Source organism: Pantherophis guttatus, chromosome 13, assembly GCF_059756535.1.
Source record: "Pantherophis guttatus breed Tessera chromosome 13, ASM5975653v1, whole genome shotgun sequence".
NCBI lineage: Eukaryota > Metazoa > Chordata > Lepidosauria > Squamata > Colubridae > Pantherophis > Pantherophis guttatus.
Window position 1 is genome coordinate 23,907,565 of NC_142075.1, and position 25,343 is coordinate 23,932,907.

General features: G+C 41.8%; 2 protein-coding genes across 2 annotated transcripts; one reads left to right on the forward strand and one right to left on the reverse strand.

Annotated features, from left to right (window-relative positions):
- Positions 1–1,785: 1,785 nt before the first annotated feature.
- ACSBG1 (acyl-CoA synthetase bubblegum family member 1) lies at positions 1,786–17,134 on the forward strand. Its single transcript, XM_087878310.1, has 14 exons — positions 1,786–2,196; positions 2,886–2,947; positions 3,684–3,901; positions 4,571–4,659; positions 5,301–5,421; positions 6,483–6,563; positions 8,526–8,675; positions 10,482–10,658; positions 11,600–11,781; positions 12,507–12,737; positions 14,275–14,492; positions 15,432–15,571; positions 15,798–16,044; positions 16,252–17,134. Exons 2-14 carry the CDS (start codon positions 2,926–2,928, stop codon positions 16,326–16,328), a joined length of 1,953 nt encoding a protein of 650 aa, XP_087734436.1. The 5' UTR covers positions 1,786–2,196; positions 2,886–2,925; the 3' UTR covers positions 16,329–17,134.
- A 4-nt stretch (positions 17,135–17,138) lies between these two features.
- On the reverse strand, positions 17,139–24,332 carry IDH3A (isocitrate dehydrogenase (NAD(+)) 3 catalytic subunit alpha). The gene is made up of 11 exons (XM_034409449.2): positions 24,032–24,332; positions 22,591–22,653; positions 21,582–21,665; positions 21,326–21,440; positions 20,894–21,081; positions 20,571–20,704; positions 20,128–20,230; positions 19,973–20,037; positions 19,704–19,788; positions 19,457–19,609; positions 17,139–18,874 (listed from the first exon to the last, which is right to left on the reverse strand). The coding sequence occupies exons 1-11, from the start codon at positions 24,056–24,058 to the stop codon at positions 18,791–18,793; spliced, it is 1,101 nt and encodes a 366-aa protein (XP_034265340.2). The 5' UTR covers positions 24,059–24,332; the 3' UTR covers positions 17,139–18,790.
- Positions 24,333–25,343: the final 1,011 nt, after the last annotated feature.

Consider the following 25,343-nt stretch of genomic DNA (forward strand, 5'->3'; position numbering starts at 1 on the left):
ATTGTTGCTTAGAAACATATTTTTTTTTCTGCTGGTCTAATTTTCCTCTTTCTTCCATCATAGCATTGGACAATTCAGGAGGACTCCAAACTTCCAGATGGTCCACAAACTTTTCTGGGATTTTTCAAACTCCCTTTGATTGCCAGAAATGACCTGGTGCTTCATTCCACTTTTGGGATAATCCAGAACTGGAAACGTACACCTCAAAAGAGGCTTAGCACAATCACAACAATAATTTAATATCCATATTTAATACATGCCACTGTCAAGTAATTTTACAACAACGATCATCCCAGTATAATTTCAGCTGGGTGCATTTCAGTAGAGTTTATTTTAAACCCTAGGAAAAATAACATTGAAAAAAACGGTATTCTTTTTCTTCTTAATAAAAAGCTGCCTTTTTACATTGGAGGGCCACCCAAACTCCTTGTCAATCTCACCCCAAAATTAGATGGCCACCAACCTTTAAAAAGCAGGTCATCTTTGTTTCATCTGATCGTAATTTGTACATTGGCTGAAGGGCATGGATACAGTTTTGGGAACAGTGAACTCTATTTTTGTATATTATTACAATTTACTAGTTTCTAAAATGGAGAAGAATGATAAGAGTATTGATCTTTGAACTTTGGTGCTGGGGAAGAATTTTGAGAATATCCCAAAGATGCTTTTTCAAGAGGCAACTGGGCTTTCTTTGTTTTTCCTTGAAGGCGTTTCGTTTCTTATTGAAGAAGCTTCCTCGGTTCTGAAGAAGCTTCTTGGATGAGAAGCAAAACGTTTTCAAGGAAAAACAAAAAAGTCCAGTTGCCTCTTAAAAAAGCAGCTTTGGGACAACCATGACCTGAATGATGGACAATCTCCATTCACTTTTGAGAATACCATGGACAACCAAGAAACAAAGATGAATCATTGAATCAATCAATCAACCAACCCAGAATTCTTACTCAAGAATCAAATGACCAGGTTCAAATTATTCGGTTTCGAACAAATTTAAGTGAAGACCCAGCTCTCTGGAAAAGGCTCTGATGTGGGAAAGATGGAAGGAAAGAGAAGAAGAAGGCAACCAGAAGTAAGGTGGTGGCACTTAGTTATAATGGTGATGGGGGCACACTTGGAAGACCAGAAGGACCAAGTTGAGGATAGATCATCATGGAGAAAATCTACCGTAGATATGTGGTCGCTAGGAATCAACACTGACTTAATGAGACTTTCACAGAATTAGCAGCAAACAGCAGGAAACCGGAATGAAAGGTATAGGACCATGTTACCTGCATGCTATTTAATTTAATTTGATTTCTGTACCTACCTGGGCCTTAAGAGTTTCCAGTGAGGCCCTCTTCCAGGTCCCTCCACCAGTGGAGGTGAGTTTGGATCTAGAAGAGAAAGAGCTTTTTCTGTGGTGGTCCCCTCATTGATAAAAATCCTTCCCCAGAAAGGCTCAATGGGCACCCCCCACTGTAGCAGCATTTTGGTCTCAGGTAAAGACCCCTTTATATTCCCCTGTATTTTATTTGGCTTTTTATTTGTATTGCCTTGTCGTTGCTGAATCTGTAGGGTGTTTCCAGTCTGCATTTTATCTGCCTAGGTTTTCATTCCAACTGTTTTGCCTACGGTGTTTCATTGCAAACCAACCTGAGAGCTTCAGATATGGGATGGTTTAAAGTTTGAATGAATGAATGAATGAATGAATGAAATGGGGAAATAAAAATATCAAAAGCTGAATCCTAATTTCATAATAAATTACATTGGCATTTGATATACCACAGTTGCTGAAACACTTTTGTAACCACATCGTCTGTTCTTGCTAGAAATTTAACTCCTCCAGGGTCTACATCCATGACTCTGCCACTTCCAATTCTCCTTTTTGCCAAGGGATGTCTGATCGCAAACGTCATTGAGATTCTTCTCACGGAGAACGAAAAAAACACCGAATGAAAGGAAAGTTTGTCCCCGCTGAACACGAAGGAGTTTCTCAGCAAGTTGACCAGGAAAAGCTTTGGAGACCCCCAATCTATCTCGCTGCATGTCTGGTCAAGTTGATGCCCGTTGGATTCTTAACTAAAATCAGCACTTTGTGCCTCCAGAGTTCAATAGAGTTGATGCCACTCGGCTTGTCTCTAAAGAATTAGGTCAATTTGACAGGTTCTCTGAAGAAAGAACTGTAGCAGGACAAAAGAGGACCAGAAATAAAGCAATCAGGTAAAATAATGCCGGGAGAAATTGCTTTTTTCTTAACAGATGAAAGCTGCATTGTAAAGGTGCTTGTTTAGAAATAAGGATGTCAGGACAGTAACACATCAAACCGATAATAGCTTTTAAAAAAAAAAAATCAAAAGACTTGGGAAAAGTTTTGACCCACATCTTGTTTGGTTGAGTTTAACTCGGGCAGCAAAGAAAGTTTTGTCCTTCCAGAATGGCAATTTTTTGAGTTGTCTTTTGACAAATTGAAGATAAAATAATTGAATGGTCTAAAAAATAGGTATGTGTGAATGTGTTTTCTATAAAAGCAGTAAAATTAGACTGAAACAGGACAGGGAGGGTAAGCTGGATTCTGTAATAGAGAATAAGTGCAGCTTTTTGTATGAAAGGAAAACGACGTTCCGAAAAAGATACAGAATTGTAATACTTGCTATTGAGAAAAATAAGATTTTTTTTGGTATTCTTTTGTTTGCAAAGAATAATTTCCCATGTGAAAAAGAGAGTAAATGCTGATGTGCTAAAATGATTTATCTATGGAACTTTCTTGGGAGAATATTGTTCTATGTTTCTACCCTGCTTTAGATAAAAAATATTGCCTGTTGCGATTTGTCTTTTGAGAACTTGATCCTCTGCAAACTACTAACCACCAGAGTTTTAAAGGAAGTTTTAAAATTTCCTTCCTTTCACAGAAATTTGTCAGAAGTCCGGAGCATCTGAAAAGATTCTGGGATGAGTCTGGAAAAAGATTCAGGTAAATGAATATCAGGATGAATTTGAATTGGTTTATTTATGATACACTGAAGTAGATTGAAGACATTATTTAATCTACTTTTGGGGAAATGATTTTCTTGAATTTCTTTCTTTCTTCTTCTATCTTGCATATTGCAAAGGCTCCCACCCTCAGGCTGTCTGAACTTGATTATTTTCCTTGTAAGACGTTTCATTATCAAACTAGGTAACATCATCAGTGCCAGGAGTGAATGGGGTTCTTGCATTTCTTTCTAGCACTGATGATGTTACTTAGTTGGGTAATTACAGATTAACAGAGTTGGGAGGGACCTTGTAGGTCATCTAGTCCAACCCTCCGCTCAAGCAGGAGACCCTACATCATTTCTGACAAATGGCAGTCCAATCTTTTCTTGAAAGTCTCAAGTGATTAATTAAACGTCTACAAGAAACAACCAAGCTCAGGGAGCCCCAAGGGTTCCATGCGTCAGCCTTGAACTACGAATATTCTCCTTTATTGGCTCCTGCTCTGTTTTATAAATCAGTAAAACCAAAATCGTCCTAGCTGTAGGATTACAATATAGAAAGATTGTTTATGAAAGAAAACAAGCTATAAAGGAAAGAGGAGATCCAGGAAAATGCCATTGCCTTCTTGCAAATACCTATATGGTCCCATTGAAAAAAGAGGAGCTAATATAGCTGGACTTTAGAGGTTTTTTTCATCTCCAGATGTTACTGAATAATCTGCTCTTGTTTCCTAGCTCCTCTCTGGACCACAACAGCGGATGGGCAGGTGAAGCTGCGAAGGGACCCCACCTGCTCACAAGCGCCGATAACAATTCACCAGATGTTCCTAGAATCTCTAGAGAAATACAAGTCTCTCAACGCATTAGCCAGCAAAAAGGATGGGAAATGGGAAAAAATTACTTTTTCGGAGTATTACCACCTTTCTCGGAAAGCAGCCAAGAGTTTCCTGAAGGTAAACTTTGGATTTTTATACCTGATACCCACATTGTGGTCTTTGGGATGACAGACTTATTTAAGTGAGTGCAGGTATTCATGCAATTTTATCTTTATATTAAGAATGACCCATACCGTTGTATTTTTGCAATGTTTCTTATAAAGAATAATAGTTCAGCAGGAATCCTGTGGCAGCCTCTCACCTAACAAATTTTTGGCATATACCACCTTCCTGTTTTTCTCCTTCCTCTCCTTTTTCTTCTCCTCCTCCTCCTTATTTTGCAAATTGTGGACCGACTGCCTTTTGAGCAACTGCAAAGATATTCAAGCCCTGATAATTTGGTCCTTCCCGTCCTCATGAAGCCACAGCTGATTTGATAAGTGAAGTCAGTCGCCAATGTTCTTCTTTTTATTTTGACTAAGTAAGGCAAGTAATGTTCAAACAGCAAGATATCGCACGGGTTTAGAAAAGCAACAACAGCAGCTAAGATCAGAGAAACAGCCAGAAAGTTGGCATGGGATAAGGATTCTGTGCTAAATGACCTAGAAATTATGCATGCCAAGCTAAATGAGAATGAGGGTTGGGGGGGGTGGGAGAAATTAGCAAAGTTCACATCTCAGTGGGAAAAAAAAGACTTTCTCTTTCTTTCCAACAATGTTGACTGTTGTTCCTTTTTTCTCCCCCAAGCTCGGCCTTGAACGATTCCACAGTGTTGCAATTCTGGGTTTTAATTCTACAGAGTGGTTCATTTCAGCTGTAGGAGCTGTATTTGCTGGGTAAGGTTGGAAACGTCCTCGTTAGGGAATTGTGACACAAATAAACTCCTGGCCAGGGAAGATGAGCTGAGGTAGCTGATGGTTTAGTTGGAGCCCTCCCTTTTGGCCAGGTTCAGATGAGGAGAGCTGGAGGGGTGTCAGCAGGTCCAGAGGTCAACAAGTTACAAGCTATGGGGTATTTCTCCCAAGCGAGCTGCATTTAATGCAAGGGATTGTTGAAAATTTAAGTCTGCAAGTTGTGCACAAGTCTTGATGATTATATGGAAATGTCCCATCAAGTTTTCATAAGTGAATTCCTATTGATTTCTTTTTAACTTCTCAGTCTAGATCTGTGTTTCTCAACCTTGACTACTTGGGAGTTGAAGTTCACACATCTTCAGGCCAAGGTTGTGAAACACTGGTTTAGATTATAATCTGGCATTCCTTGCTAGTTTCCCATCCAAACACCATCCAGTTTCAGTCCTGCTTTTGAGATCAGCCAAGGTCAGTTGGGCCCTGTTCACTAATTTTTTAAAAAAATCCTGTGTACTCCTATAATTGTCATAAGCCCTTGTTTTTTTCAAGCAAGGAAATATTAACCCACTTGTACGATATGGCATGCTTGTCATTAAAAGGAAAATGTTATTTCTACTCAACAACAGAGGCATTGTGTCTGGGATCTACATCACCAGTTCTCCAGAGGCTTGTCATTATATTGCTCATGATTGCAGAGCTAATATTGTGGTGGTGGAAAACCAGAAGCAGTTGGACAAGATAATGCAGGTAAGGAACTTGCTGCTAGAATTCACACCCCTGTTTGAGAATGTCAGCTTGACTTTATTTACCTCTATTTATTCGTGGATTTATTTGCTGGGCTTCCATTTATTTGTTAGATTTGTGTCCCACATTTTATTTATTTATTGAATTTATATTGCCGCCTATTCGCCCATGGTGACTCAAGGCGGCTTACAGAATATAAAACCACATTTAAAACAATAAAAACTAATAAAAAAGAATCAAATATATTAATATAATATAATAAAATCACCCCACCTCACACAAGCCATTTAATGGGCTCCCTACTGCTCTGGGTTCCCCGCTGGCAGAACCAGGTCTTCAGCACTTTCCAGAAGAGTATTAGAGTAGGGGCCATTCTAATCTCTGGGGGGGGGGGGAATGATGTTCCAGAGAGAGGGGGCCACCATGGAGAAGGCCCTTCTTCTGGGTCCCACCAGGTGTATCTCCTTTGGGGATGGGATCCACAACATTCCCTGCCTCCCTGCTCTGATGGGTCAGGTAGGTGTGACCGGCAAGAGACGGTCCCTCAGATAACCTGGTGCCAAGCCATTTTGCTGCTCCAATCAATGTCAGTTTAGAGCAGCTCATATTACAGATTTGAAACTTATTTTGAGATTCAGTAAAATTGGCTTTGAAGGGTTACTCTGGGCTGTACTCAGGGTTTCAGTTGTGAAACAAACCCAGATTTGCATGTCACTAAGCTGGAAGATGGTTTGTTTACTTTTGTCTTAAGGTGTCAAGTGAACTCAGGCATTGTGGTTAGTCAACTGAGATTTATAGCTTAAATGTTACATACAGAGCAAGCTTTACAATTCATTCCACAATTCTTGCTTTGTGCAATGTGTAAAGCAGACTGGACAATATCCTTGTAAGATTATAAATCTAACGCAGAAATGAAGCTTTTATCATTTTTAATCTTTTTGGCTTATGTGGTAATATTCGTCTGCCTGATTTCTTCTGAGTTGGAATGTTAATTTTTTTGTTCCAGTATAGCATTATCCATAATGCAGATAAGACTTTTTTTTTTTAAATCTCAAACTACACAGATCTGGGATCGTTTACCATACTTAAAAGCTGTCGTGATGTATAAAGATCGTGTGTCTGAGAAACATCCCAATTTGTATTCGGTATGTAAATTCATGATAAATCAAGTAATTCATCCATTTTAGTTGCCTCGTTAGTTTTAATTCCATTCTCCCTCCCCATTTCTGGGATTTCTGTAAATGGTCAAAAACAGTTTGAAGAGGAAATATTAATACTTCAGCAAGACAGAAAAGGAAAAAATCTGGGGAGTGTCTGGTTGAGCCGATGCATAGTGCTTAGCCATAGTTTGATAAATAAACCACAATTGGCTGGTTCAGACATAAGGCTAGGCTCAAAACCTGCTTTCAGAAAATAGGTTCATACATCTTACTAAGCATGACATGAACCTGGTTGATATAATTAAAGACATCTGGAATTCTAAAAAGCAGAAGAAACACTATATATCAGGGGTGTCTAACCACGACAACTTTAAGACCTGTGGACTTCAACTCTGAGAATTCATCTCCCAAGATTCCCCAACCAGCCATTCTGGCTGGGGAACTCTGGGAGCTGAAGTCCAGAAAGCTGCCAAGGTTGGATATCTGTGCTATACTGTGCATCCTCAACCTTTAAAATAATACTTTCCCACACACGTGAACAAAACTACAGACTTAAAAAAGTGTGACCCCCAGATTAATCAGCTAAAACTTGAGGCCAATTTAGCAACAGTAGTAAAACTAACTCACCAACTAACTAATCCCACAGACTTCATCTTGGTAAAGGACATCAAAAGATGCTCCTAGGAATTATGAAACATGAAGATGCTTAAACCTCAAGCACAGTTTATTGGCTAAGAAATTATGGTCTGTGTTCCCAACATGTAACGGTGTCCTTCCCTGCCCTTTACATTCACTGGAAGGACAGTATCGTAGTAATGGAGAAAGGATTTCTCCCCAGACGTGCTGACACTTCACGCTTCGTCATCCTGACCAAACTGTCCTTCTTTGAAGTGTTAATGGATGCGCTCCCAGTTGCCCGGGTGCTGTTAGTTGGCCAGCTCATGGATCAGCCTCAGGTTTCCAGTTCTGTAGATGTTTTCTAAAATTCTGGGGTTGGATCCAAAAAACGACGGGAGGAGACTCACAGGAGCCTTCTTTACATGGTTCGTGTGTGAAATTATATGTTCTGTAGCTGCTCTCTTGGTGCATTTGTCCGAGCAATTAACACCAGTAAAACTTCCTTAGATTTAGACTCACTTTGCTTGTTCAAGGATAGAACCGGTCCTTTGAAGATCCATCAAGAATCCTTTAGTTTTTCCCAGTTGTGTCTCTAATTTTCTCAGTGTCCAGGTTTTTTTATTGCCCGTTGATGTAAAAAGAAGGACATTTATGCCAGTGGTGAAATCCAATCTTTTTTTTATTACCGGTTCTGTGGGTGTGACTTGGTGGGCGTGGTGTGGCTTGATGGGCGTGGCTTGGTGTGCGTGGCAGGGGAAGGATACTGCAAAATCTCCATTCCCACCCCTCTCTGGGGCCAGCCAGAGGTGGTATTTGCCGGTTCTCCGAACTACTCAAAATTTCTGCTACTGGTTCTCCAGAATCTGTTAGAACCTGCTGGATTTCACCCCTGATTTATGTCCTCAAAGACCAGATTTTTTTTTTAAAAAAATCTAAAACCAGAAAGACCACTTAGTACTCCAGGATGCAAAATTAGGAAGGTGAGTGGACAATAATTGAACTTAGAATCCTCCCCCTACGAAAATCTAGTGCCCTTTTCCCTCCAAGTGGTATTAATTTAGCAGCTTATTTGACAAATTACATGCATCCCACATAAAATAAACAGGGGTTTGGTCTCCTGAGCCCAACTGGGATATCCAATGGAAATTCAATGGACTTACTTCGGAACGAGCACACGCATGGCATGGCTGTATCAATAGTGTACTGCAAAAACCTTTAATGTATTATACAAAGATTACCCAAGCCTGGTGAAAGTAAATGCAGAAAGATTAACAGATCTATTATGATGAAGACCTGGGTATCATAGGGACCTTCCTCTCTGTTCCGTAGATGGATGAATTCATGGAGTTGGGAAACGAAATTCCGGATGGACAACTTGATGTTATCATCAACTCCCAAGAGGCAAACCAATGTTGTGTCCTGATCTACACCTCTGGAACTACAGGGAAGCCCAAAGGGGTCATGCTGAGCCATGACAATGTAGGTATTTAGCTGTGTCGATGTCAGTCAATGCTAACAATAACAAATTAGAAACAAAAATAAAACCTCAGGGCCAAAATTAATGCAAGAATACAATGATAACTGTATTATGTGATTAATTTTGCATTGAAGTTTTATTAATAATCCCCTCAAGGTCTGAAATATGGGGATTAAAATATAGACAGTAATCTACAATAAAAAAAAAACAGATCCGAATGCCGAAACAGCTAAAAAAAAATGTAGAACAAAGTTCATATTTCTTCTGGTAGTAAAAAAATAGTAGAGATTTACTGTCAGGATAACACAGAAAAGTGCATTTTTAGTATAACAGAGAGAGTGTAACACAACAAAGGGCCATATTTCTACTTGTCCTTAGCCAGGGCCCAAATGTATCCTGCCAACAGCCTGGTCTTTTTGCCAGCTTGGGAGTGAAAGGGATTACTCTGTCCTTGGCTGAACTGGCATAAATCATGTTTTCTCTTTTATTCCAACGCTGCAAAGGATTCCCATCACCTTGGAAAGAGGTCAGGGTGCTGGGAAGCAAGACAGCTGTGGTAGGAGAGAGATTGGCCCTGGGCACAGAAAAAATTGTGCCACAGAGTTTTTGGCTGTCTCAAGGAAAGCTGGAGACCGCTTCAGGTTGGCAGTGGAGGGAGGTTCCTCAGTCGTGCCCAGTGGAAGAAATGTCTTTTACAGCAAGGATCTCCAGCCTTGGCAACTTTAAGTCTTAACTATACACTGGCTGGGAAATTCAGGGAGTTGAAGTCCACAAGTCTTAAAGTTGGCAAGGTTGGGGACGCATGTTTTACAGAATAAGAGGGTTGGAAGGGACCTTGGAGGTCTTCTAATCCAACCCCTGCTCAAGCAGAAGACCCTATACATTTCCAGACAAATGGCCATCCGACCACATCTTAAAACCTCCATTGATGGAGCACCCACAACTTCTGGAGATGGTTCGGAGGCCCATAAAGTTGATTTTACTGATAGAAGAGAATATTTGTATTCTCTTCTTGTTGATTTGATCTTGTCCAAAGAAACCTATTCATGGATAACAGGGTTGAAGTTGGAGACCAGTAATGACTTTCTGTGCAAGTTCTAGCTTGCTCGGCCTGGCTATTCCTGATTTCCATGTGCAGGAAGGCTATTTTTATTGTCTCCCTCATTGTGGAAAGCATCTGCTGGCCCTCACTACGCACTGAGGCCCCTTTTATTAAAAGATGACCTGCTCTAAACGGTGATCAAATTCTGCCCAAGAATTTGGCCACCTTGCTGCTGCTTGGATGACGCAGAAAAGCATATTTGGACGCGGAAGAGACAGTATTATTTACTGATTTGATCTCTCTCCCACTGCTATCTCACGACTCTGTCCAGTTACAAAGTCACAGTAAACACACCAGCAATGTTAAAACTTCATCTAATTTCAACGGCAAAGTCACATAACTCAAGTAGGAGAGGAAACACCAAGAAATGCAGGTGATGTTACAGAAATGATCCAATACAGGTCATCCTCGATTTAGGACTACAATTGAGCCCCAAATTTCTGTGGTTAAGTGAGACATTTGTTAAGTGAGCTTTGCCCCATTTTACGAACTTTCTTGCCACAGTTGTTAAGTGAATCACTGCAATTGATACATTAGTAACCCGGTTGTTAAGTGAATCTGGCTTCCCCATTGACTTGCTTGTCAGAAGGTTGCAAAGAAGGATCACGTGACCTTGGGACACAGCAAAAACAAAACAAAAAAACACCCCGAAATCCTTGGCTCAAGTCTTTAATTCTTTGCCATTTCTTTTTAAAAATCTGGACAGATTACCTGGACCTCTGCTCATGCCAGTCGAGCAGGAGACGTACAACCAGCTGAAATCCAACAGGAAAAGATTGTCAGTTACCTGCCACTGAGCCACGTTGCTGGTCAGATGTATGACCTCTGGACTGGGATCAAGTGGGGCGAAGAGGTTTATTTCGCACAACCGGATGCCTTGAAGGTCTCTCGGCGGGGTTTGGGGCCAAGTTTCTTTCCCATGCAGTTCCATGCATCTTCCATGAGATGCATTCTGGACTTTTCAGCAGGATAGGATGAGATATCCTTCTAGAGAAATAATAAGGGAAAAATAGGGTGGATGTACTTTATAGGTCATAACCTGATTCCTGTCTTCAGCAAGTTTAATTAACCAGTCCCAGTCATGGTAAGATTAATTGCCAATAGAAGAGAGTATTTGTAGCTCAGGGTTGAACTGTGGGGTCCTTAGGGCTCTCTGAGCTTGGTGCTTTTCTTGCAGATATTTCATGATCCAAGTAGGTAACAATATCAGTGTTAGAAGGGAGAGGAGGAGTCGGAGTCCTTGGTGCTCTCTGAGCTTGGTTGTTTCCTTGCAGACATTTCATTATCCATCTAGATAACATCATCATCGCTTGGAGGGAGGGAGTTATTGCTTTTTCTTTATATGCAAGTAACTTGCCCTATCTGGGAATGTCCTTCAGGGTTGCTTGATTAGGCTGTTGTTGACTGTTTGATTGTTGGTAGTTCCTTGATTGAAGTGCTGTTTATTGCTTTAGAGATTAGTTAAATTACTCTTAAGATTAAGAGTAGATCTCATAGGGAGGTGATATATTTTTAGAGTTTAAAAGGGCTCTTTTATGCAACATCTGCTGACCAGATATTTTTTAAGTGTCTAAAGCCCTGCCAAACTCGGGGAACTTACTTTTTGAGAAATATGGGGGAGCTACAAAATAATACCCCTCCTATCCAACCCCCTTTTAAAGCCAGGTGAGGCAGTGACTTCATCTTGTAACTCCTGGTTCCACAATTTAACTAAGTGCCCCGTGAAGACAAGATCCTCTAGTCTGACCTGTTGACCAGGGAGTTAGCATGGAGTGGGCATCCCTGATCTCTTTGCTCCCAACCTCCCCTCTTTGGCCTTCACAGGGAAGCTTGGTTGAGGTCCTCAGAGAAGCATTGCCCTCTTCACAAATGGGAGTACCCCGCGTGTGGGAGAAGATGATGGAGAAGATCAAAGAGGTTTCTTCTCAAACCGGATTGCTGAAGAGGAAGATGCTGTCTTGGGCCATGTCGGCCACTTTGGAACAAAACCTGAGCTGCTCAAATAGGTGGGTACCCTTAAGGACCTGTTTTTTTGGGGGAAAGGGTTAACTACTACACAGCACAAACAGCAAGGAAAAATCCCTGATTCTGTGTTTCCCAAACCTCGGCTGTTTTAAGATGAGTGGACTTCAACTCTCAAACCCGCCTCCCTCCAGGCAGCTTCCGCAGCCAAGTCCACTCATCTTAAAGGAATCAAGATTGGAAAACGTTGCCTTCATTGAAGCAATATCTTCTTTAGATGTTCTGCAAATTTCTAATCTAGCTGCAAATCTTTGCAGTTCCAAAAATTTCTGCGGGATAACTTTCAAAGCTTCGTGGCACCGATAGCCTCTTGCAAACCACTTTGTTTTCTCAGGACCATTCGGCATCCTTGTCTTGGAGGTTCAGACAGGCAAAATCTATTTACTTTTATTGTTTTTTATATGATGTTATGATGTTTTTATATTCTTGTAAGCCGCCTTGAGTCACCATGTGTGAATAGGCAGCAATATAAATCTCCTAAATAAATAAGACGCAGTGGTTGCCCGGCTGGCAAATGTATTCCAGAAACAACACTAAGTTTGCATGAATGGGTTTGTTTCGGACTGCTGTTTGACATTGTCTGATGTCCTTTGTGCTCCTCTTGAAACTCAACTCATGTTGAGTCTTTTCCTGAATCTTGACAAGAGTCACTTGACTCCTCCCAATTTCACCTTGGACCTGTTGGCTCTCCTCTTTTGCAACTTTGTAGGGACTCAAAGCCCTTCTGGATGGGGTTGGTGGACTCTTTGCTCCTGGCGAACATCCGGTGGGCCCTGGGCCTTTCCCAGTGCCAGAAGCATTTCTCCGGAGCTGCCCCTCTCCCTGTGGAAGTCTCCCACTTCTTCCTCGGCCTAAACATCCCTATTTATGAAGGGTACGGGATGAGCGAAACCTCCGGTCCCTTTTGCATAGCTGGGCCACACGTGTATCGACCTCACAGGTAAAGATCCAGCCTGTTCCCTTTAGCAACCCTCCACCAAAGAAACCTCGAAGTTTAGCTTGCAGGTGGTGAGAGTAGACTGGGCTGGGGCCACCTGCAAAGATAAGGGATGGAGACAGGTATCTGTGGTGTTTTCCCTGCCATCCCTGCCATCTACACTCTGGGTGTGAATGTGAAATGTAGCTTTGCAGAAAATTGTGGTCACCTTGTGAGAGTTGGGTCCTTTACATCCGACTCCTGCAATTAAAGACTGCCTTTTTACAACAGATTAAACTTAGTTGTCAGTATGACAGAGCTTATTTGTGCTTCATATACTGGAGAAATGAGTAGAGTAGAGTAGAGTAGAGTAGAGTGTAGAGTAGAGTAGAGTAGAGTAGAGTAGAGTAGAGTAGAGTAGAGTAGAATAGAAGAATAGAATAGAATAGAATAGAATAGAATAGAATAGAATAGAATAGAATAGAATAGAATAGAATTTTTTATTGGCCAAGTGTGATTGGACACACAAGGAATTTGTCTTTGATGCATATGCTCTCAATGTGCAAAAAGAGAATAAACTACATTAATCAAGAATAAAAAGATACAACAGTTAGTGATAGTCATGGTTACTAATAAGCTATCAAATCGTACTAGGAAACAAGTAAAAACAATATAAATTGAAACATACAAGCCACATGGTTATAGAAGTGGGAAGAGATAGATACTAGTAAGGAAGAGAATAATAATAGTAATGCAGATTTAGTGAATAGTTTGACTGTGTTGAGGGAATTATTTGTTTAGCAGAGTGATGGCGTTCGGGAAAAAACTGTCCTTGTGTCTAGTTGTCCTGGTGTGCAGTGTTCTATAGCATCGTTTTGAGGGTAGGAGTTGAAACAGTTTATGTCCAGGATGTGAGGGGTCTGTAGATATTTTCACAGCCCTCTTTTTGACTCGTGCAGTATACAGATCCTCAATGGAAGGCAGGTTGGTGGCAATTATTTTTTCTGCAGTTCTAATTATCCGTTGAAGTCTGTGTTTGCCTTGTTGGGTTGCAGAACCAAACCAGACAGTTATGGAGGTGCAGATGACAGACTCAATAATAAAAGCATTGGTTTGATTTAGTCACTCTGTTAAGCCCATTGTGAAAACCCATACGTTATCTGGAATTCCTTGGAGACTCAAGAGCAGTGTTTTTCACCCTCGTCAACTCGAAGAGGTGTGGGCTTCAACTCCCAGAATTCCCCAGCCAGTATAGAGTTGCAAACACATTGGAGAAAAGGCAGACCTGCTTTCCCATATTTCTAAAACCATTTCTCCCTTGGAGTATTGGGGACATTTTCATGATGTATCTGGAAGCTGTTGAGTGCCAGAGCTCCAATTTTTTAAAAATCAAGCAAATGTACAATTGCAATTAAAAAAAAAAAAGACTGTCTAAGGTTTCGTGGGTGCGGCCTTTTCTGGTCATCTGGCACCTCCAGCCCCCTCCAGGAAAAGGCAGAGCTCCCATCTTCTCAGCATGGTGTTGACCCTCTTGTTTCTGCTGTCCATCCTTTCCTTGCAGCTGTGGCAAGGTAGTCCCAGGCTGCCTCATTAAGATAGTCAACGAAGACGAGGATGGCAACGGGGAGATTTGCTTTTGGGGACGGAGCGTCTTCATGGGCTATTTGAACATGGAGGACAAGACCAGGGAAGTGATTGACCAGGATGGCTGGTTGCACTCTGGAGATCTTGGAAAGATTGACCAGGATGGATTTGTTTATGTCACCGGAAGAATTAAAGGTGGTGCCTTCTTTGCTGTATTTTGAAGTTCTCCAGATGTTTTGGATCACAGCTTCCATACTTCTTTCTCACTGGCCAGAGTGGTTGGAGATTTAGTCTCAAACATCTGGAGATTGCCTTGCCCTACTTCTTTTCCTTTCAGCTGTCCAGGCTGTTAAATTTTTAGGTGCTTCTACCAAGTCCTTCAGTACCAAATTTCAAGCTCCATTATTGATGGGGGCTGCCCTCTTTCGGCCATCGTGTAGAAGTTTCCGAAGAATCTCTTGGCATTCCTTAAGGCTCAGCACAAGTTATCTATTGGAGAGATTCTTGGTTGACGGGAATTGCTTAAGTTTCAACTAAATCGGACAATTAGCAGCAAGAACTACATAATATTCCTAAAATTCAGAATAGTCTTTGCTGAAATAGATATTGGTTGAACTGGATTGGACTGTTTCTGGTAAATAGGATGGCCAGGGGATTCTGCATGATGCCATATGAGAGCATAGCAAACCTTAAAGTTAAATGGACCCTTGCTACTTATCCATTTCTATCTGGGCACAAGTCTGCGGCATCCAAAGTAGCCAGGTTGAAGCATCTACATTTAATTGTACATATTTTTTTTTAGCAACGTACATTTTTTGTGCGTTGATGTGGATGAAATGTAGTCATTTGTGTTCATTCATGTAATTTGCCTAGCGCATTGATCGATGCAAATGGTATCGTGATTCGGTTGACGTCATTTGCAATTTGAATGGACATTCGGCCGGGGGAGGGGGAGGGGGAGGAAAGGATACCCCCTGCACTAGTTTATTCAATTGAGCTTTTACAGAACATGCCAAGTGGGTCATAGAGAAGTGTTTGCAAGGATGCTAGCCCATCTTCCCTGTCACAGATGGAAGCCTAGGATGACGATGAGATGCATTTTCAAGCTGAACATTGATGTTCTGTATTTCTTAGAGCTAATTATTACAGCTGGGGGTGAGAATATCCCTCCAATCCCCCTGGAAGAAGCTGTCAGGAAGGAGCTGCCACTTATTAGCAACGCTGTGTTGATTGGCGACCGGAAGAAGTTCTTGTCTATGCTGTTGACCTTAAAGGTACATGATGAAAATAGTTTTTTTGATTAATTCTCAGTTGCATATTTGAAATTTGGGCTTTTTCCTGTTCCTTGGCTTGATGAGATGACCAATTTCACCCCCTTTCGGATTCACAGTCTTGGATCACCCAGCGCTCAACCCACCCTAGCTTGTTTTGTGCAACCACTCATTTTTCCTTTGACGTGGTTAAAGGTGTCATGTGTAATTTTGTTGTTGATGTTATTAGTGCTCAGTGGATCCTGAGACATCGGAACCCACCGACTGCCTGACCCAGGAAGCCAGAGACTTTTGTCAAAAAGCCGGCAGCAAAGCCACACGGGTGTCCGAGATTGTGCAGACCAGAGACCGGGCCGTTTACCGGGCTGTGCAAGATGGCATAGACCGGGTCAATAGGCGCTCCGTCAGCAACCCTCAGCGCATTCAGAAGTGGGCGATTTTAGGAAAAGATTTCTCCATTTCTGGGGGAGAATTTGGTGAGTTTACAGTGAGTTTTTGTAGGAGGCATTTTCCGTTCTGAGCTGGAGATATAGATTATTGGGAAGGCGACAGCTTGGTGAAGCAAGAGAATAAACTCACTAAAATTGCACAAAATATACAACCTGAACTGAGCCCACCTATCATTTTCCTTCAATTCTTCCCCCGATTCTTCCCTCCTCCTGACCAATTCCCTTTCCTTTTAGGTCCATCGATGAAATTAAAGCGGCAAACGGTGGCCGAGAAGTACCAAAATGAAATTGAAGCTTTTTACAAGGATTGAAGTTGAGTTGCCTTAGCTCCGTCAGGAGAAGAAATCCTGCGTGTTTCTTTTGTAAAGCCTTAACTGTTCCCATGCAAACATTACACTGGAAAAGGTATGAAGAGTTTTTGCAATTGGGGCGGAAAGCATCTCTCTATGACTTCTCAGTGTTACTTTCAATTTAGTAACCAAAAAGACCGAAACAGAACTCCCAAATACAATCCAGTTAACAGACTTTTATTCTACTGCAGTTATATGGGCTAGAGATGGAATGATTAGTTAAGCTGACCCTTGAAAATGCTTTTAAATCAAACCGTATCTTGATTTATTCTGAATTCCCCAGGAACTATTCGATTGCATGGATAAAGGTAATTTTTAAGCCAGCTCTGGAAAAAAAACCATGTCAAATAATAAAAGTATTTTGTAAAGCAAACATTGGCTAAAAAGTTTGAGGTACTTCAAAATGTACTCATGAAACTCTTTGCAATGAGCCGTAATAATTGGTTCAGACGGTGCTGTTGCATTTATTACAAACTTTTTATCCTGCCATATTCCACATGGCTCTAAGTAGATTATTTTATTCAACAAAGCAACACTTTTCTGTGATTCCAGGTTTTTCCTCCAGCCTTAGTAGCTTCCATTGAGAAAATTTGAAGACTTTCTATGATTCATGACAAAGCTTGTTTGTAACCCCAATACATTGCTTAAACTTAATGTCCTTTCTAGAATCAGTCTGAGATCTTGCAGAGATAAAAGAGGGAGATGCAAAAATAGATTGACGGAGCATTTAAAGCTTCACTTCTTATTAAAAGAACACAAAAAAGCAAGAGATTTCTTTGTAAAGTCTTTTATTTCCCTCTCGTTATGCATCAAATGGCAAGCCCCCACCTCATTTATTACAGACAGCTGCAAAAACAGAGTTTGGACTAGTCAAACTTTCCCAGGTTTTGAGCCCATACAGAGATATGAAAGTGACTGCATTAAACACCGTGCAGAATCACACACAGGATAAAGCTGGCTGCCTCACGGCTACTTTTCTGACCATTGAGAATACCAAATGGAATTCTTGGTAGCAAGGCAAGCAGTTCTGCTGGTCTGATTTCAATGGAAATGAATATCACCACCCCCTCCCAAAATTCCCCACCAAGCTGGAGGTTGGCAGTCCTGGTTAGATCGGTGATCCTGCCGTAACTCGTTATCTCCAAACTTGGGAACTCAATGGGAATGTGCCACAAGTGACAGAAGCTGGCTAGCGAATCAATGCAAGACATTCTAAAATAAAGGTGTCCAATCTTGGCAACTTTTAAGACTTGCGGACTTCATCTCCCAGAATTCCCCAGCCAGCGTGGCTGTTGGGGAGTTGAAGTCCGCAAGTCTTAAAAGTGCCAAGGTTGGACACTCCTTTTCTAAAGGTTTGCAGGATAGTGGACTACATAAGGAAAGGCCAACAGGACTTCCAAGAATTTCCAAGGAAAAGAAAGATTCCATCTTTAAGGATTGGAAATACTAGCAGCAGAAATATTGATGCTTTCGTACCCAGCATCTCTGCAATTCCTCTCTTCCACCAACATCTGTTCCCACGAGACAAAGGAGATTTCATTCATTGATCCCTCTGCAAAAGGAGAAAACTCCCACCTTAGAATGCATTTTGTATTTGCTCACATCACCTGGAACAAAAACAAATCAAGCAACCGTCAGCATTCTCCATGTCGTCCCACCTCACACCAAATGCATTTCTGGTTTCTTTTTTTACTGTAGTGCTTTGAAACCCAGTTCATTGCAGAGCAGCGTGCTGAAATATAACCTAAAGCTCTATAAACGCCAAGCACGATACAAACGGCCTGCAGATACATTCCAACCCCAAAATATATATTTGATATTCACCAAGATAAATATTTTTTTTTTTTTAAAAAAAGCATTAGCGTTCCCTTCATAATCAGCAGCAGACAAAGGCAATGGATAGAACAGATCAGTGTTGGAAAATGCTAAGAGCAAGAGATGATGTGTAAAAAAAAAATACTGAAGCTGTATGAGGATAATGTGCTATTTTTTTTATCGTGAATGATATTCCTTCTGCCCTTAAAATCTGGATATTTGACGTTTTATGTACACAAGTTGAAATGCCCAGAGTTTTAAGTCTTTATGCTTTGGAAAGGCAGGTTCCAGGAGTGAGTAATGAAAAAAATAATTCTATTTCCAAAGGAAATTTTTTATTTTGTGCTATCTTAAGGCGAGGAAGCTGCTTAAGGACAGCTTGAGGAGTGTCTTCTACTGCTGGGGTGAGAAAAAAAAATATTACTTCAAGTTTTGGAGTGTTTCTGGAAAGTAGAGGGGTCTGAAATGTAAGGGTAGCTAACAATTTTATCGTTTCAAGCAATGGAAATGGAATTTATTTCTAGAAAAAGAAAAAAATGGACGTGACATGTAATAAATAACAGCATCCTTTAGGAGGGATTGAAACCAGGAGGACACGGAGACGGCTTCTATTCCATGGCTTTCACTCTGCGACAGATCTCTGCGGTGAACTCTGAACATTTGGCGTTGCCTCCCAAATCTTTGGTCAAGACCTAAAATTAGGAAAGGAAATTTTGCTAATTGTGCATGGAAGTTAAGATCATTTATGAACGGGAAAACTGAACAGGCTACCTGATCTAATTTTTCTAACATCAAATTTATAGGCCACACACAAGTAAAACTTCTGTTTTATAAGATTTGTGCTGAAAGACAGAATAAATTCACAGTTCCTGCTTTTCAGCCTGGAATGAGATGCAACTTTTGGCATCTTGTCACCTTATCTCTTAATGGATAGTGCTAACAGTATCATTTATACAGTAGAATAGCAAAGGGTGATAAAACCATTATCACTAAGTCTAATTGGGCAATTATGGTGACTATACGACCCGTGGACTTCAACTCCCAGAATTCCTGAGCCAGCCACATGCTGGCTCCGGAATTCTGGGAGTTGAAGTCCACTGATCACAAAGTTGCTATCGTTGCTCACTCCTGACCTAGTCAATGCCTAATTCATTTTGGGAAAAGTGCTGTTATTTCAGACATGGAAGGCCTGAACCTAAATAAACAGGCATTCAGTCCCAGAATGTGACCTTCCCAAAGTCACCTCAGTTTGGTGAACCTTAGCCAAGATCTACCTTCTGGTCTTTGATGGTATCGAAGCAAGCCGTTTCTATTTTCATGGCGAAGTCTTGCATTTCCATGTGACGCAGCATCATGACAGCACTCAAGATAAGCGCCGTTGGGTTGGCCAAGTCTTTCCCGGCAATATCCGGAGCTGTTCCGTGAACCTGCGAAGAGAAAGCATCCTCATCCCACTGACCCATTGCTACCCACCAAAGGCCAGTCTAACAAGCTAAGTCCATGTCGCAATCAAGACCTTACCGATTCAAAGATTGCAACTCCGTTAGCACCGATGTTCCCACTGGGAGTCACACCAAGACCCCCAATCAAGCCTGCGCACAGATCGCTGAAAGAAAAAAAAAACCCCACACACAGCAGAGAGTGGGAGAAAGGACAATTAGCCTTTGCAGTGGAAGATATTTGAGAAGTCTAAGCTCTGTAGCAGGGAAGCAAAATCAGGTTGCACCAGAGGAGAACGTTTGGACACATCTCCCACCCACATGGACCACCATCAACTCAACACTACTTGCCTAAGGATGTCCCCGTACAAATTTGGCATGACGAGGACATCAAAGTGAGATGGATCCTGCACCATCTGAAGAAAAAAGAAAGACAGGTAACAGTAGTTTTTAACAAAACTAGAACAGTGGCCGCTTAAATGTCTCATCATATATTATATACTCACATTCAGACACACGGTGTCGAGGTACATTTCATTAAACTTAATATCTTTACAGTTTTCTGCGGCTTCTCTGCATTTTTTCAGAAAGAGGCCATCAGACATTCGCCTGCACACAAAGAAAAGCAACCCAGGTTCGAGGTCCAGGCATGCAAACGGGTTTTTAAAATTATTATTTACAAGTAGTCTTCAATCATCTGTAGCTAAGCAATTATAAAAGCTTTCTTTTAGCGAGTTAATTTGGAAAAGCGGAGACCAAGGATCGAGTCTTAAATTGAATAATATCTGTCTGCCAAAAATAAGCCTCCAATACACCACCTCTCTTTCTCTGACAATGTGTTGTGGCAGAAAACATGGCTTGGTTAAAAAAAAAAAAAAAAAAAGCAGTTAGGATTCTGAAAATTGGAATAAGAATTGGAAAGGCTTGGAGTCATTTTATCAGCACCTACATAATGTTAGCTTTGTGCACAGCCGTAACTTTGCTCCTCTGATTATTCCTGGCATATTCAAAAGCAAAATCAGCAATCCGCTTGCTTGCGTCCTCGGTGATGAGTTTAATGCTTTGCACAACACCATCCACAATCTGAAAGACACACAAAGGTTAAGCAAGGAGCAAAAAAAAAAAAAAAAGGAGGGTTATGAAAAACTTGGAAAAACCAAGTTAAGCGGCGGTTAAAAGTTAATTTCACTGAAGTCTTTTGTTAAATTCAAGCAGCCTGCATAATCTAGGCGTGTGGGGTGGCTGGAATTAATGTCCACTCAAACTACGTACCACGTGCTCAATGCCGCTGTATTCGCCTTCCGTGTTCTCTCGTATGGTGACAATGTCCACATCTGTGTAAGGGGTCTTGTAGCCCTCGATGGACACGCAAGGACGGATATTGGCATACAGGTCAAACGTTTTACGGAGCAGCAAGTTCATGGACGGGTGGCCAGCAGCTATGGGAGTTTTCAAAGGGCCTGGAAAACAAGCAGAGGCACAAGAGATGTGGGAAAGTCCTCACTGGCAGCACAACATTTAGAAACTGGCAGTGAACGAAGCAACATTTTGTTTTTTACACCCACACTAAAATGTGATTTAAAAAAGACACAAGAAACGGGACCTTCTTGGCATATTTCTAACCGTTATGTAGTGGAATTCAAGCACGGGCTTATTTCCAGAACTGCAGCAAAACTTAATAGTTCTTCCTTTCCAGCCAAGTACCTTTTAATCCTATTTTGTTCTTGTCCATAGACTCTTTGGCATCTTGGGGTATCATCCACTTCCCTCCGGGTCCTTGGATGGCAGTCACGATTCTTTCTTCAAACTGAACAGGGACCTAAACACATTTTTTTGGGGGTGGGTGGGCATTATTAACTACCCTCATTGTTGTCCTCAGGAAAGTGCGACCAAGGAGTAAAGCCGCCGTTTCTTCAGAAGGGATAACCAAACCCATGAAACCATCCCTGGCCAGGTTTACCTTAGCAGCTTCAAAAATCTCCATCACAGCAGCAGAGATTTCAGGCCCAATACCATCTCCTGGGATCAACGTTACCGTCTGAGGCTAGAAGAAAAACAAAACAAAAACAAAATAAACCCTCATCCATCAGATGTTATGCTTAAAGATGGTTTCAAAGAAAAACAAACAAACCTGGAGATTATTTGGACTTTAAATGACGCCCTGTGATTTCTGTGCATTTTTCACTCAGTGAGAGGAACGCAGATTTTATTTTCTTGGGCTTCCCTGACCTGCTGCCTTTTTATGGATACAGAATTCAGACATCATCCTTGCAATGTGAAATGGTTCAGATTATTATGTAAAGGAGTTTGCTTTCTTTGTTTTAAAAGGGGGCCCTCAGGTTGCCCACTCCTGTTTTAAACGATGAGCTAAAAAGATTGATCTGATTATTAAAGAAAACCTAGCAGGTTTTGTGACACGCTTAGGGTACCAATCTGTTCATGCCAGCCATTCCAATCCACTACTCTGAGAACCATTGAGAGCAAATCCCTATTTCCGCACATTATCTAAAAGTTGACCCTGCTTGGCTGTTACGTGGAGGGAGGCAAATTTTTGAAACATGGAAGCACAACTTTTTTACAGAGTGCCCAATCCTGAATGCCAAACAGCTGCCTCAAATGTGATCTGAACGGTTTTGAGCATTTTCAGTTTGGAACGGAATGTTTTTCAATTCTTACAGGACATCTTAGCAATTTCATGCTTGTGATGCTTTTGTACACCCCTAGCACTCACCCCATTAAAGATAAATTATTTTCTACACATTTTCCTCACGGCACAGGAAATAGAACTAGTCTCTTTTCCTTCCACTGCTTTAAAGCAATGTTTTTTCAAAATTGGCAACTTTAAGACTTTTAACTTCCTGAATCTCCAGCCAGCATGGTCTTATTTTGCTTTTCTACAACCCTCTGGTAAAGTATCTTTAAAAAGGAAGGTGGGTGGGGATGAAAACAACTAGACTTAGTATACTCACATTACTAGCAAAATTTCTGGTCACCTGTTTCTGAATTCTGAACCCCCCAAGAAAACGAAAGACCTATAGCAATGAAAATAAGAATATAGTTAATTTTAGCAGCCGGACCAACAGAAAGCATCCGCTGCATTAAATCAGCACCAAATTTACAACTAACTAAACAAATCAGCTCAGGAGAAGCAGAACCAAGCCGTGGGGTTTGAAAACTGAAGAAGGCAGAGATATCCCTCCCTGTCACTCACCTGCAGGGAATTTTGGGCATCCCAGGGCACCATAAAGATAATACCACACTCAGTCGCAGCCCTTATTCTTCAGCTTCACACTTGTATCAGAAACTGTCTTGCAATATTATTATTATTATTATTTTACTATGGGAAATACCAGATGTTTGGCACCAGTGAAAACTGTCAAGGTGTTCCTATGGAAACCACTCTTTCAAAGCAAGCCGGGTGATCATCATATCATTGAAAAGGGCAATAATTTTATTTTGAATGATGCCCCGTCTCACCAAAGAGGCGGCTCTAATATTACCTATATAGAAGCGATAATTGTGGATATCATGAAAATATAGTGATTTATCATTTTATATAGAATCTATGTATTTATATATTATATATTTATATCTATATAGATATTTATATTTAGATATCGAGATAGATAGATATTGGCAGTGGTTTGCTCTCCAAGCTTGCTTCAATTTAGTTTCTGAACGTTTCGTTACCATACTAGGTAACATAATCAGCAGAATTGTTTCGTCCTGTTTTCCTTAGCTTATAAATTGTCTTGTGTGCCAGCTGGTTGTTAGGTAGATAGATATAAAACAAGTCAAGTTAAATAATAATAATAGCCAGCAGACAATGATGAGCCTGTGAATAACAGGAATCCTTCCCCAAAAGAGTGGGGGGGTCACATCTGTCACTCAACCCCAATGCAAGCAGCCCTCCCCCCTTTCCTCCTGGCCTACCCCACGGGGTTGTTGTGAGGACGCAGCCAGGTGTGTGTGTGTGTGTGGGGGGGATCAGCCTCGATAAGAGGCAAGCAGGGCCAGAGGAAGGGCAGAGGTTCCCACCTGGCTGCAAGGGTGCTGGCCTACAACTCCCAGCCACCTCTCGGCCTGCCGCGGAGGCTGCCGGGAGTTGTGATTCGGTCCCTTCAGAAGAACCGCAGACCGCAATTGATTCAAGGCAGTTGCCGCACTACAGCTCCCAACAACCCCCGCGCGCCAAAGAAGGGAAAGGCCTGCCGGGAGTTGTGGTTCCGGGCCCCGCGAGGCGCCAAGGGCGAACCCGTCAAAGGGCGCCCGAGCAGGAGTCACGGAATTCACCCCCACATACACACAGCCGGGAAGGGAGGGGCGATCCAACTCTCGCGAGACTTCCCACGGGGCCACCCGGGGGTCCTCCTGAGGGAGAAGCCAAGGTCACCTCACGGCCCGCCTCACCTTCGGAACCCAGGAAGACGTAGCCATGGCGAAGGGAGCGTAGGCGGCAGCGGCGACCCTTTCACCTCCTCGCCGGCTCGGTCACGCCGCGGGTCTGAAGGGAAGGAATCGGCCGCGGCCTCCTCGCCGGCGCTGCGTTGGGGATGCGCCGGCCAATCAGCGCCCGCCGACTACCGTGGGCTGGCAGCGGATTGGTGGGAGGCGAGGAGGCCTACGCCCCGTCCCTCCTCCGCGGCGACCGGGGAGGAGCCTTTCCTGATTGGTCCGCGCGGCACCTAAGAGCTGTTGAGGGCGGGGCTATGCAAAGGACTAGAACTCGCCACGTGACCTCGCATGAATTCATACTCTCCATGTGCGATTAGAACAGTGGAAAATTAGAATAGAATAGAATAGAATAGAATAGAATAGAATAGAATAGAATAGAATAGAACAATGGAAAAATAGAATAGAAAAGAATAGAACAATGGAAGAATAGAATAGAATAGAATAGAATAGAATAGAACAATGGAAAAATAGAATAGAATAGAATAGAATAGAGTAGAATAGAGTAGAATAGAATAGAATAGAATAGAATAAAATGAAGAGGGAATAGAATGGAATAGAGTAGAGTAGAGTAGAGTAGAGTAGAGTAGAGTAGAGTAGAGTAGAGTAGAATGAAGAGGGAATAGAATGGAATAGAGCAGAGTAGAATAGAATAGAATAGAATAGAATAGAATAACAGTTGGAAGGGACCTTGGAGGTCATCTAGTCCAACCCTCCACCCAAGCAGGAGACCCTATACCATTTTTGACAGATGGCAGTCCAATCTCTTCTTGAAAGCTTCCAGTGATGAAGCTCTCACAACTTCTGAAGGCAAATTGTTCCGTCGGTTGATTGTTCTCGCTGCCAGGAAGTTCCTCCTTTGTTCTAGGTTGAATCTCTCCTTGATCGGTTTCCATCCCTTGTTCCTTGCCTGCCTTTTGGGTGCTTTGGAAAATACAGAACGTGGTTTACAACCAAAGAGTAACAGATCATTTCATGCTTACATAGGAATTAAATAGCCACCGATTTAAAATGTAATTTGCGTCTTGAAAGGAAAGCCTATTACTCCCAAAGTAAATAAATTCCCAAGTGGTGTTTCTATTGCCTTCCTAAAATTTAATTAGTTAAATTTTAACTAATTAAAGGAGAGAAGCAACCTAGAACTAAGGAGAAATTTCCTGAGGGTGAGAACAATCAACCAATGGAACAGCTCACCTTCAGAAGTTGTGGGGGCTCCAACACTGGAGATTTTAAAGAAGAGACTGGACAGCCACTTGTCCGGAATGCGATA

Excerpts from the sequence above, each read along its gene's own strand:
- ACSBG1 (XM_087878310.1), top strand. The coding sequence starts at position 2,926 with ATGAGTCTGGAAAAAGATTCAG. Across the intron at positions 5,422-6,482 it reads AGTTGGACAAGATAATGCAG|ATCTGGGATCGTTTACCATA; the intron begins GTAAGGAACTTG and ends CAAACTACACAG. Across the intron at positions 6,564-8,525 it reads AACATCCCAATTTGTATTCG|ATGGATGAATTCATGGAGTT; the intron begins GTATGTAAATTC and ends TCTGTTCCGTAG.
- IDH3A (XM_034409449.2), bottom strand. The coding sequence starts at position 24,058 with ATGGCTACGTCTTCCTGGGTTCCGAAG. Across the intron at positions 21,082-21,325 it reads GAACAAAATAGGATTAAAAG|GCCCTTTGAAAACTCCCATA; the intron begins GTACTTGGCTGG and ends CTTGTTTTCCAG. Across the intron at positions 20,231-20,570 it reads GTGCACAAAGCTAACATTAT|GCGAATGTCTGATGGCCTCT; the intron begins GTAGGTGCTGAT and ends CTTTGTGTGCAG.